Source organism: Corvus kubaryi, unplaced genomic scaffold (assembly GCF_017639235.1).
Source record: "Corvus kubaryi isolate FWS band 111438036 unplaced genomic scaffold, C.kubaryi_AGA036_p1.0 37272, whole genome shotgun sequence".
NCBI classification, from domain to species: Eukaryota; Metazoa; Chordata; class Aves; order Passeriformes; family Corvidae; genus Corvus; species Corvus kubaryi.
The window spans coordinates 1-13,224 of record NW_024581084.1 but is presented as its reverse complement, the minus strand read 5'-3'; the positions used below and the strand labels follow the sequence as shown (position 1 = coordinate 13,224).

At 46.8% G+C, this 13,224-nt stretch overlaps 1 protein-coding gene across 1 annotated transcript; it reads right to left on the bottom strand.

Annotated features, from left to right (window-relative positions):
- LOC121663449 (translation initiation factor IF-2-like) lies at positions 1–11,258 on the bottom strand (the record flags this gene model as incomplete). The annotated part of the gene is made up of 2 exons (XM_042025716.1): positions 1–165; positions 10,527–11,258. A coding segment is annotated over one exon (717 nt), but the record flags the coding sequence as incomplete, so codon positions are not given.
- Positions 11,259–13,224: the final 1,966 nt, after the last annotated feature.

Genomic DNA, 13,224 nt, shown 5'->3' with positions numbered 1-13,224 from the left:
CAAAGAGCAAACCTTGTTTTTCACAATTTGGTCGCCTGTATGGGGAAAAGGTGTCACCTCTGAGATCTCCTGGGGCACCCAGAGCGGGGGGGCACCCCTGCCCACTTTTTGGCGGCCTCGCTTTGTGTTTCCCAGCGTGGTCAGGGGGGTTTTCAGGTCAAACACCTGGAGGACAGGAGAGGAGACAAAGCAAAAAGAAAGGAATGAAAAGGCTTCCTAAGATACCGCAGCAGTTAAACATGTAAAATCTTGTGCACGAAGACTCAGAGAAAGGTGAGTATTTTTTCTTTCCTCTTTTTTTGGGGGAATATGGGGGATGAAAATGTGTGCATGAGAGGCGGGCTTTGCCCCCAGACCTGCAAAGCGAGTGTGGAGCCTCTGAGGCTGCGGTTCTGCTCTCCCGCGAGGGAAGCAGTCAGTCAAGAGGCAAAGCAAAAGATAAAAGGAGAACCCCCGGTTTAACTGGGACAGGGTTTCAGGGGAGGGATTGGATCCCTTGAAGGAGGGGAGTCAAAAGTTTCCTAGGACAAACCACAAGGAAACGAGACAAAAAGTAAAAGAGCCTCTAAAGATTAGCCAGGTTGAGGATTGGATCCGAAAGATTTAGGTTTTGAAACTGCTGAACTGAGGACTAAAAATTCCAAGAAATCTGGACTTAATTCTGCCAAATTGAGGATTACTCCAAGAAATTTAGGTTTTGAGACTGCCGGATTGAGGATTAAATTCCAAGAAATCTGGGCTTAATTCTGCTAAATTGAGGATTACTCCAAGAAACCTGGAACATTGGGCCCAGGGGTGAACATTGGCCAACAATTTGAAATTAAAAGGTACCTTAATCTTGTGTGGTTGTGACTGATAGTGCTTGAGAAAGAGAAATTGGAACAATAAAAAGGAGTGAGTGAGAATGAATGAAAATATATGTGATAGAAATGTTAAACCTTGAAATATAACTTTATTTTCTGGAGAGAGGCATATTTTATTAAGAGGAGGGAACTTTTGTATTCTAGGAGAAGAAAGGAGAAAGAGGTGGTGGGGTCTGAATAGTTGTTTGTTTTGTTGGTTTTTATTAAAAAAGTGGGAAACAAAAGCCTGGGAAGGACAGATAAGATTCTGAGAAAATGGGACATAAAACTAGTAAGCAAGAGTCAGGAAATAAAAAAGAGAATAGAGGCATGCCAGCGGAGATACCCCAGGAAAGCTCTTTGGAAGTTATGTTAGCTAACTGCAATACTTTTGGATGTAGAGAAAGAAAAAGGGCAAAGTCAAAATGATACAGTTTTATATGTTTGATTGGGCCGAGAAGGAAATAAGATCCGACCATGTTTTCTGGCCCAGATATGGTTCTTTTGAAGTTTGGATCTGTCAAGCTTTACAAGTATTTATAAGTTCAAAAGAACCTTTTAACACAGAAGAAGGCAAGTACGCTTCATGGTGGGCGGGAAACATAGAGTCTAAGGGGATAAGAATTTTTGTCAGAGACCCAAGAAAAGGAGAAGAGAGAAAACAAGAAAGAGAAGGGCTGGGACCCCCTGAAAGCACTGTCCCCTCCATTCCCGCCTGCCCCCCCCCACCAGCCCAGGCTCCTGTGGCGCCGCTCGCAGCTGCACCGCCGGTCCTGGAGCCCGAGGTCCCGCCTGTCCTGGCTCCTATGGCACCACCTTCGGCTCCACCACTTGTCCCAGCGGCTGCAGCACCGCCGGTAGCCCCGGTGTTTCCGCCGACCCCTTCAGCCCCTGCGGGTCCTGTGGGAGCCCAGCCCACCGCCTTTACGGTTGCCCCCGCCCCTACCCCGGCTCCGACCCCAGTTCCGATGTCTGTGGCCGTTCCATCAGCCCCTGCGGGTCTGGCAGCAGCCCAGCGCCCCCCCCGCCCCCCTTACGGTGTCCCGCCCGTCCCTAGCCCGGGTATCTGCTCCACAGCAGCCAGCCCGCTGCTTTTGGGGCCCACCCCGCCCCTGCCCCGGCCCCGCTGGCGGCCCCAGTCCCGGCTCCAGCCCCAGTTCCGATGTCCGTGGCCATTCCACCAGCCCCTGCCCCCGCTGCGTTGTTTGCCACGACTCCATTGAACCCGGCTTTGGCCCCACGGGCTGCGCTGGGTCCGCCGGAAGCTCGGAGTCCTGTCGCCGTGGCTGCTGCGGACCGTGTGCAGAGACTCCACGCTAAACTCTGCTATCCGCCGGAAGAACTTGTCCCCTTGGCGGTTCCGGTGGCAGTCCCCGCCTATGCCAACCCCCCCCCCCCCCACAGACTCCTGCAGGAATCAGCCTTGGAGAGGATTCCCACCTCCTACCCTCCTTCCCTCGCCTGCACCGTTCCCCTGGCAACGACCGCGTCTGCTGTTCCTCTTAAAGGAGAAGCAAAACATCAAAGTGTGGGGAGCTCAGTTACAGAACAGCCCTCTCCCGACACCTCCCAAGACAGGAAAGAAGTATCATAAGAGAAAAAGGACACAAGAACTGGGATGGGGAGGTCCGTTTGTTCCCTTTAAGAGAAGTTCCAATGGGGGCTGGTGGAACAGGATTTGTAAACGTCCCCCTCACTTCTTCAGAGGTCAGAAATTTTAAAAAGGAAATTAAAGGATTATTAGATGATCCTATGGGAACAGCTGAACAATTAGATCAATTTTTAGGCCCAAACATTTTCACTTGGGAAGAGATGCAAGCAATAATGAAAATATTATTTTCTCAAGAGGAACGAGAAATGATTAGAGTTGCAGGTATGAGAATTTGGGAAAGAGAGAACCAACAGGGATTGCCAGGAGACCAGAAGATGCCATTGACACCTCCTGCCTGGAATCACAATGAAGAGGTTGGGCGAAGGAATATGAATGATTACCGTAATTTAATAATCAAAGGAATAAAAGAGGCAGCACCTCGGGGGCAGAATTTTAAAAGGGCTTTTGAAGGGCAACAGAGAAAGGAAGAGTCTCCAACTGAATGGTTAGAGAGACTTAAGAGAAATATGAAACAATTTTCTGGGATAGATCCCAAAACAGTAGCTGGGCAGGCTTTACTAAGAGTCAATTTTGTCACTCATGCTTGGCCTGATATTAGGAAGAAACTAGAAAAATTGGAAGACTGGCACAAAAGATCACTAAACGACTTATTAAAAGAGGCTCAGAAAGTTTATGTCAGGAGAGATGAAGGAAAAGCCAAAGTAGAAGCCAAAATTATGGTAGCCACTATGAGAGAAAGTAACTTTCAAAGGAATCTGAGGTCTCCGAATACCACTCCTAGGAATTTGGGCTTTAGAAAAGGGGGAAAAGGGAAAAACAGGAACTCAGTACAGACAAAAACTCAGGAGCATTCTAGAACTGCTTGCTATTGCTGTGGAGAGGAAGGGCATTTTAGAAGAGAATGCCCTCATTTAGAGAAGGATGTGAAAATCTTCCGAGAAATAAACCCAGATGAGGAATAGGGATGTCACCGGCTCTATTTTCTGGGGGACAAATACCATCTAGAGCCTGTGATAACGTTAAAAGTCAGTCCCCAGGAGGAGGAGTTAGAATTTGTGGTTGGTACAGGGGCTGAAAGAACCTGCCTAGTGAATACTCCAAGAAGTTGTAGTACAAATAAAGATACTGTAAAGGTAACAGGGGCAAAAAGAGAAAGTTCTACAGTTCCTGTCATAAAAGACGTGGTAGTGGAAGGGGAAACTAGAATTTGGATGGGGGATGTTTTATTAGTCCCTGGGGCAGGTAGCAATTTATTAGGGAGAGATTTACAGGTGGAGTTGGGAGTAGAAGTTATACCAAAAGAAAGGAAAATGACGGCTAAAATTTTAGAACTCAGTCAAGAAGATGAAAAGAAAATTAACAAGGAGGTGTGGGCTGGAGAAGGGAACAGAGGAGGACTGGATATTGACCCCATAAGGGTCACGACTGAGAAAGAAGAATGTCCCATACGTGTACGTCAGTACCCTATATCCTTAGAAGGACGAGAAGGCTTAAAACCAGTAATAGAGGGACTAATAAAGGATGGGACATTAGAACCTTGTATGTCTCCTCATAAGACCCCTATTCTACCAGTAAAAAAGCCTGATGGGACTGATAGATAAGTGCAAGACTTTCAGGAAGTTAATAAGAGGACTTGGGTTCATTATCCTGTGGTACCCAATCCCTATACTCTCCTGAGTAAAGTCCCACCCCAGCACCAGTGGTTTAGCGTAGTGGATTTAAAAGATGCTTTCTGGACCTGCCCACTGGCTGAAGAAAGCCGAGATATTTTCGCCTTTGAATGGGAGGATCCAAATACCGGGAGAAGGCAGCAGCTGAGATGGATTACCACAGGGATTTACAGAATCGCCAAACCTATTTGGACAAGCTTTAGAAATAATATCACAAGCCTTCCCTACTCCACCAGAAATACAAATCATCCAGTATGTGGATGATCTCTTATTATCTGGGGAAGCTGAAATTGAAGTCAGAGAAGCAACAATAAAACTTCTGAATTTTCTTGGAGAAAAGCGGTTAAGAGTATCAAAAGGGAAACTGTGGAGATACAGCTAGAAAGCAGAAGTGAGAGCACTGCTAAACTCGTCAGAAGTAGACGCGCTAACGCTGCTAGGCCGCAAACCGTGGCAGGCAGTAAGGCCTATAATGAAACAGTCAGCATAAAAGGCATGCTTGGTATGTACCTGTGATAGTTAGTGCTAGCTTCTAGTTTTGCAATGTTATTAAGAAACATAGATATTGTTGTTATAGTGATTGCTGCTTATAGAACTGAAAGGTATAAATACTCAGCTCTGTATCAATAAAATCGGCTTATTGCATCCAAGCAATCTGCCCCGTCTCTTTCATCGCCGACTGTCTCGCGACCGTATCGCGACAGAAAACTGCAATTTGTAGAATCAGAAGTAAAATATCTTCGTCACTTAATAAGCAAAGGAAGTCGAAAATTAAACCCCAAGAGAATTGAAGGGATTCTATCCCTCCCTCTTCAAGGAGAGAAATTAGAAAGCTACTTAGATTATTGGGATATTGTAGACTGTGGATCGAAGGATATACACAATCTGTAAAATTTCTGTATGGAAAGTTGACAGAAGGAGATGATATAAAATGGACCAAAGAGGATAATGAGAAATTAGAGGAATTGAAATTAAAACTCGCCTCAGTACCCACTTTAAGCTTACCCTCATTAGAAAAACCCTTTCATCTGTATGTGAATGTGGAAAGTGGAGTAGCTCATGGAGTTCTGGTTCGGGTGTGGGGAAGAATGAAGAGACCAATAGCTTACTTGTCAAAGATGTTAGATCCAGTAAGCCATGGCTGGCCAATATGTATTCATGCTATAGCAGCTACTGCAATCTTGGTAGAAGAAAGTCGTAAACTTACTTTTAGGACCAAGCTGATAGTGTACACACCTCATGCAGTTTGAAATGTGCTAAACCAGAAAGCTGAAAAATGGTTAACAGACTCTAAGATGCTAAAATATGAAGCAATTCTGATAGATAGTGATGATTTGACATTAGAAGTAAGAGTCTAAATCCAGTTTAATTCTTATATGGAGAGCCAAAAGACAACCTGACACATAACTGCTTAGAAATTATCCAATACCAAACCAAAGTTTGAGCAGATCTCAAGAACAAGCCCTTTCAGAAGGAGAAATAATAAATGTAGACGGTTCTTCCAGATGTGTACAAGGAAAAAGAATGTCAGAGTATGCTTTAGTTGATGGGGAAACTATGCAAACCATTGAAAAAGGAAAATTACCCTCAAACTGGTCAGCTCAGACTTGCGAATTATATGGCCTATAAAGGGCACTGGAATATTTAGCACACAAGAAGGGAACTATATATACTGATTCAAGGTACATTTTTGGAGTAGTACCTACCTTTGGGAAAATTTGGGAAGAAAGGGGATTACTTAATTCAAAGGGAAAGGGGTTGATACATGAAGGACTTTTTTTGGAGGTTTTAGAGGCATTAAAATTACCTGAAGAGACAGCTGTAGTACATATAAAAGGACACCAAAAAGGAATTACCTCAGAAATAAGAGGAAATAATTTGGCAAATCAAGAAGCTAAGGATGCTGCAGAAAATGGGATAAAAAAGGTTATGCTAATTTTGACCTCAAAGAACAAAAAATTGGAGACTCCAAAATTCAGTGAAACAGAGGAAAAAGAATTAAGTAAGATGGGGGAAAGCCAGACGAATGAGGAAAACGGAAACTTGCGGATGGAAGGCAGTTACTTAATAAATCACTCACCAGAAAAATATTAGAAAACATGCATCAAAAAACTTATTAAGGTACTAAGGCGTTGTGTGATCACTTTCTAAGGAATTATGTGTGCATTGGAATTTATGGGCTAGTTAAACAAATAACAGAAAGATGTATGGTTTGCCAAAAAATAAATAAAAAGGTGATGAGAAAAACAACTCCAGGAGGTCGTGAGTTAGCTCTCCGACCATTTCAAAGTATCCAAGTGGACTTTACTGAACTCCTCCAAGTGCAGAGGTGGAAATTCTTGTTAGTAATAACGGACCATCTTACCCATTGGGCGGAAGCTGTTCCCACCATCAGAGACACAGCCAATGTAGTATATAAAACCCTCTTAGAACAAATTATTCCTAGGTATGGAATGATTAATAAGACAGACTCAGATAGAGGGACACACTTTACGTCAAAAGTTCTGCAGCAACTAACTCAAGCCTTAAGAATACATACATACATACATAGGGAACTACATACCCCATGGCACCCACAGAGTTCAGGCCGGGTAGAGAGGATGAACAAAACTTTAAAGAGAACCTTAACTAAATTAATAATTGAAACTCAAATGTCATGGATAAAATGCCTACCTCTGGCTTTATTAAGGGTTCAGACACAACCCAGGTCAGTCCTGGGAGTGTCACCTTACGAAATGATGTTTGCAACTCTTTCTGACCACCCAACATGAAACTGCTACCTATGAATTAGGGGAAATGAGTATTAAAGTATATGTCAACACAATTGCAAGGACTGTTGAAGATCTGCGGTTAAAAGGGATAATCCCTCAAACCACACCTTTAGACTTTAAAACCCATAATATCCATCCACGGGAGTGGGTACTAGTAAAAACATGGAAAAAGCAATCTTTAACTCCACAATCGGAAGGTCCTTTTCAGGTACTACTGACAACTGAGGCAGCAATCCAAACCAAGGAGAGAGGGTGGATCCATGCCAGCAGAATCAAAGGACCCGTGGAAGAACCTAAGGAGTGGATTGTAACATCTACACGTAGTGATACCAAGTTAACTCTTAAGCGGGAACTGGGGGGTAATGTGCTGGGAAAACCCAAATGATTCAAGAGATACACCAAGAATCACACCTGACTGGGAAATAAGGCCAAGCTTATATCGGTGGTTTCAAGTGTTACCCTGACAAGTCCTGAGACACCTCCGATATGCCCCTTGGAGAGGAATACTTCCACTACAACAAGAGGATCAGGACTATTTCGGTCTGAGGGTGTTCATATTCTGGCCTTAGCCTGTGATTTATTTAAAAAGGAGGAGGAATTGCTACCTCCAACAGTGCCATACCATATACCCTGTCTGAAATGTAAATGTCTAGACTGTAAATTGGTATTGTAGTTCACAAAAACGACACTCTCACTGCATGAAGTGTCAAACGCCAAATCTATTCCCCATCCAAGTAGAGCAAAGAACAGCTGAAATTGTAACCTTGCTTTGTGAATGGGAATTACTAGTGCCTGTTGAATGGGAGATACCTGAGGAACGGTGTGAAGTTACAATTAAGAAGTGTCAAAAGCAATTTGCCTGGAAATTAACAAAGAGGAAGTGACAAGGAAATAGAGGGCAAGACCGAATTGACCACTGTACTTGCCACCAAGATCATATACCCCTGCTATGGGTAGCAACCCCATAGGCACGGGGGGGGGGTGGAGGTATCAGCCATATCGGAGCTCTGTTATTCCTTTATCTGTCACTCCTCTTTTGTCTCTTCCCTCTGGGGATACCGACACAGCCATGCCATGGGTGTTACTGAAAGCTGTATGTGGAAAAACACCGAGGTTCCTTTTTTGTTGCACATACCCACGTCGACAGTCACCGTTCTAACCCATCCAAAGTAGGAAACTGTATGCAAAATGGGAAAAAGTACTGGATTGCAGAAAACCTAGGAAAAAGTGGTAGCAGGTTGGGAAATAAATGTCCAAAAGGAGAAAGATGGATTTGGTGTACCGGGAAAAGAATTGTAAGTAAATATAAATCAACAAGAAGTTGACTACCGGAGGGCACCAGATGGCCTATTTTGGATATGTGGAAAAAGGGCATATGCAAAGCTCCCCTCTCAGTGGAAAGGGAGTTGTACCCTGGGAATCATACACCCAGGATTCTTTCTTTTACCAGAGCCAGACGGAGACCAACTAGGAATACCAGTGTATAAGGATCTAAAAAGGAATAAAAGAGAATTGATTGGAGGATCTCAAAAATGGAGAGACAAAGAATGGCCCGCTGAGCGCATAATTGAAATGTATGGGCCAACCACCTGGGCACAAGATGGGAGTTGGGGGTATCGAACCCCAATTTACATGCTAAATCGGATTATAAGACTCCAAGCAGTTGTAGAAATAATAACGAACCAAACTGGTCAGGCATTGGAATTACTAGCTAGCCAACAAAGCCAAACAAGAGCTGCGGTGTATCAAAATAGGTTGGCTTTAGACTATCCATTGGCTGAAGGAGGAGGTGTTTGTAGAAAATTTAATACATCAGACTGTTGTTTGAAGATAGATGACCATGGGGATGCCGTCCTAGATATAGCCAAAAATATCAGAAAAACAGCTCATGTACTGGTCCAAAAGTCGAATCCGCACTAATACTTAGCTGGTGGGATAATGTATTGGGAATAGAATGGTGGAAGAAGCTAGGTTTCTTCCTTTTATGTGCCACCGCAGGCTTGATATTTCTCCCCTGCCTGATCCCCTGTTTTATTCGATTAATATCTACCGTGGTCCAAGGCATGCAAATAGTACCAATGCCTGTGGAACCAAAATTGGCTACATCTGGAATGGCACAAAAGATCATGGTGTTGAAGAAGCAAAATGATATCAAAGACCCCTTTGAAGAAGCAAGATTGATTTATGAAAAAAAAGAGAAATAATAAAGGCTAGAAAAGAAAGTATACTGCTCAAGCCAAATGATCTGAAAAAAAAAAGGAAAAGGGAGGTGTTGTTATAAATGTACTGTGATGTTGGCTTTTCGCATGTTACATAATTGTTATGAATGTATTGTGATATTGGCTTTTTGCGTGTTCCTTAATGTTAGAAAAACTTTACCTAGGTTCTGTAATGTAATACATGATCTAGAATGTCTATTGTTTATGTAGTCAATTTAAAAAAGATAGGCTGAGAAAGTCTTCACATTCCTAGAGTATCTTATCAGAGAAGAAAAACCAGAAACCAGAGAGAGAAGAATTTATGGAGGGAGTAGAGACGGAATGGAGCCAAGGATAAGGCTGATGGGATGACACATAGAAACTCCAAAGAATTTATGATTCATGCATGATTGTGATGAATATGCAATAAGAGATGTACTTTTAAAGACAATCTTTTGGATGTAGAGGTGTGCCTTTGGCTCTGTCAAAGCACCCGGCTGTACTATCCTTTTTGCTATTGTCTCCTAATTGTCCCTTTTATTAAACTTTTCTTAAAATTTTACAAAGAGTGAACCTCGTTTTTCACAGTTACATTGGGTTTGTTGTGCCTTAAAACTATGTAAACTGACAACTGACTAATGGCATGAAATGGCTGGGTTTTTGTCAAGAAAATTCCTCCTTTGCACCTGAGGCAGTGAAAAAACAAGTACCTGTTCATGTCTTAATCTGGAGCTCTTCAAATTGCTTGAAAAGTGAAGCCTTGGACACTGAAGGTTCAGACAAAGGAAAATCCAAAACGTGGACAGCATCTCCCTTCTGCTGGAAGCCTTGAAGTCCACCACTGCAGTCTACAGCCAACACAGATGGTCTGAGTATTGTAAAAGTTCTCCAAGGAAGAATAAGAACACGGCTAATGCATGCACAGCGACGCTGATCAAAGGTGCTTGATGCTCTTGGACAAAAATATGTAACCTTTGCTTTCAGGAAGACAAGGTGACTATGGTTGTCTCTATAGTAGTAGGAGGAAAAAAAACCTGATGTATTGCAAAACCTATTTTCAGGGGTTTGTTAACTTAAGTTTTGTTAAGGTTTGGGGAACACAGAGAGACCTGTCACTTTTTTGCAGAATACCATATAAACTGCTACACTCACTTCAACAACAGTCCGAGTAACCTTCTCTGCAAATACTGACCACATGAAGTTCTGGTTGATGCAAAGCCCCATTACCTAAGAAAAGAACAACTCGGCAAGCAGTTTGCAAAGATGAACAACTTAGCATGACTGCGGCTGATGACATGCCCTGACCTCTTTTGCCTTCAGCTACGGATGCCGTACACTCCTACCCTCACACATGCCACTCAAAGCTCCTTGCGTGGAGCTCTCGCACCACCTATGCCAGCATCTGTGCCTCTCTTCAACACCACCGCACCTACCACAAGGTAGCTGAATCAGGGGCGGGAAAAAGAAGTGGCCGATGGAGGGGAGTTGCTCCAGCTGACAGCTAAGCTCCAAGTTCCGTGTCCCTTACGTCTTTCCCAGGACGGGCGGGAAAACGCCTCGGCGGAGCGCAGAGCTGGGCGGGAGCGGCCAGCACGGCACCGAGCGCGCTCCCCACTCCCTCCCGCCCGCGCCGCTGCGGGGACCCCGGGTTCGCCGGAATCGGCCACGTGCTGCAGGGAGGGCAGCGCGGCAAAGGCGGTCGCCCCTCGTCGCTCTGGGAAGGCCGGCCTCGGATCCCCGCTCTCTCCACCGGCACGGGCAGTGCCAGCAGACTCTCGCTGCGGCCGCCGCTGGCCGAAAGCCTCGCCGCGCACCGCCCGGCCGGCCCCGCCGCTCCGCGGGGTCACACGGCACCTGCCGAGGGCGGCCGCCGAGCGACAGGAAGCAGAAGCGCTCACCGCCGCGCCACGCGCCGCCCCGCCCGGGCGCTCCTCTCCTCGCGCTACCACGATGGCGCCGGCCCGCCCCGCCCCGCCTTCCCCGTGGCCTGCGGCGCAACGCGGGTGCTCCGAGCCACGCAGCACGCGTGCGGCCGGGCCCTGCCGAACCGCAGGCGGAGCCGGGGCACGGCCCGGGCCGGAGAGCTTCCGGCGAGGCTGGGCGGGCGGCGAGCGCGGCCGAGCGTGAACGCGCCAGGCGGGGTCGGCCGGCGGCGCGATGGAGAGCTAGATGGAGGCGGCAGCACCGCGCGGCATAAAATGGCTGATCGTCCCGCAGCCGCCCGCTCCGCAGCCCCTCGGCTGCTGTCGAGAGGGGCACCGGCCCTACCCACGCCGGTAACGAGGTGACTCCGCAGCCCCCGGGCAGCCCTGTCAGGGCAGGGGAGCGCTGTGGGCCACCCCAGGGTCGCGCAGCCGTCCGTAAAGCGTGGTGGGAGCCGCCGGGAACTACTTTACACCTCCCAGAGTGCTGGGGGTGCTGCGCACAGAGACCACGCGGCAGGTCGCTGCTGTTGGGAAAGTTAATCGACAATGCCAGAGGTTTATATCCAAAAAGGAGACAGAGGAGTCCTGTAACTTCATTTGAATAAAAGGAGAGGACATGGGGCTTTTCCCATGGGGTCTCTCAAATGGTTGCAGGACACAGCCCCCTTTTTAGCCTAAGTTCCCAGACACATCACCCTCTTCCTTTTCGCCACTGGCTGAGGTACTCGGAAGGTACAGGCTTCCCGAACTGCCTACTCTCTGCCCCCCTCTAATATGCACCCTCCCCTTTTGGTATGGAAAAGAAAGAAAAAGAAACCATTCCTAATTCTATTAAGTCTTTGTTGCCTTGCTCTAGGTTCAGCAATTTAACAGGGCCTTGGCTGGGCAACAGTCTCTGTTGATTAGTAACAGTTTCTAGAACTAATAGTTTCTTCTGTTACTTCACTATCCATAAGTTCCTAGCCTTGTCTACAGGCAGATTCACACGGTCTCTTCGTAAAGACACATTCATCTTATACCTTTCACTCCCACACCTTCTTGGCGGTGGGGCAAGCCCCTGGCACCGCACCCTGCACAAAACCCCCGCTCGCGCACACACACACCCACCCCTGCACTTACCCTGCACTCCGCGGCACACACAAACACACCCCCCACACACAAACACCCCCGTCCACCCCCCCCGCCCCGCCACTTGCAGCCCCCCCACCCCTGCTGCCATGGCCGGCTTGCAGCATGCCTTGCATTTCCTTGCTGCCCCCTCTGTAGCCTTCCCTCGGCCTGCCTTTTCTCCGCTGCCTTGCACTGACTCGCTCAGCCATCCCGCACCTGATTTCCCTTCCCATTGTTCCAGGTCCTTCCTTGCCTTTTCGTCTCCTTCTAGGACCCTCATTGCCTTGCCTCACAAAACCACCACTTGCCCTCCCTTGCCTTGCATTACCTTGCTCCCCCCTCCCCCACCTGGAATTCAAGACCCCTTTTTAATGACATTTCATGGCCTTACACTCCCCTTCCTGCTCCTCCTAGGAATCTCAAAGCTCCCAAGTATCTCCAGTGTTTCAGGATCACTTGAAAGATCCCCTGGAAGACCAGGGGAGCACGCATTGTTGCCACACTCGTCTGTATGGGCAACTTTTGCCTGGGACCAATCCTTGCATACCTTGAATTTTGGATAGGCTATTCACATTTGGCCCTTGGGCTCCAGGACCACAATGAGAGTTCTTTTCCGTACGAAGTAAAGCAGCTAGCCCAAGTCTTTTAGGTGCGGAGTAGACATGTGTAGCGGGGCGGGGTCCCGGGAGCAGGGGAATCCAGCCAGAGTCACGATACGAACACCGATATGATTTGAGCATCATGCTCCAGTTTTATTGTTCAGTTACACCAAGTTATACTTTTTTCCAAAGTTCACACCCCTTTCCCATGAGAAAGCCTCTAAGCAGCGGGGGAGCTGACCAGTGTATACCTTTTCCCAAGGCTGTTCAAGGCTGCCAGCTAGCAGGTGCCTTGCAAGCCTGTTTTCAGCCTGAGGCCCCATCAGGGGTACTTCTGCAACAGCCCTGGGATGCCCAAGCTCTCCTGGGGTATCCTATATTCCACAAGGAATCCCTCTACAGACATGTGAGATCAGGGCCACAGAGAGCAGTTGGTCCTGGCCACTTTTGTGTACCAGCAATCCTTGAATGTACTTCTCACCTTGTACCTTGTACAT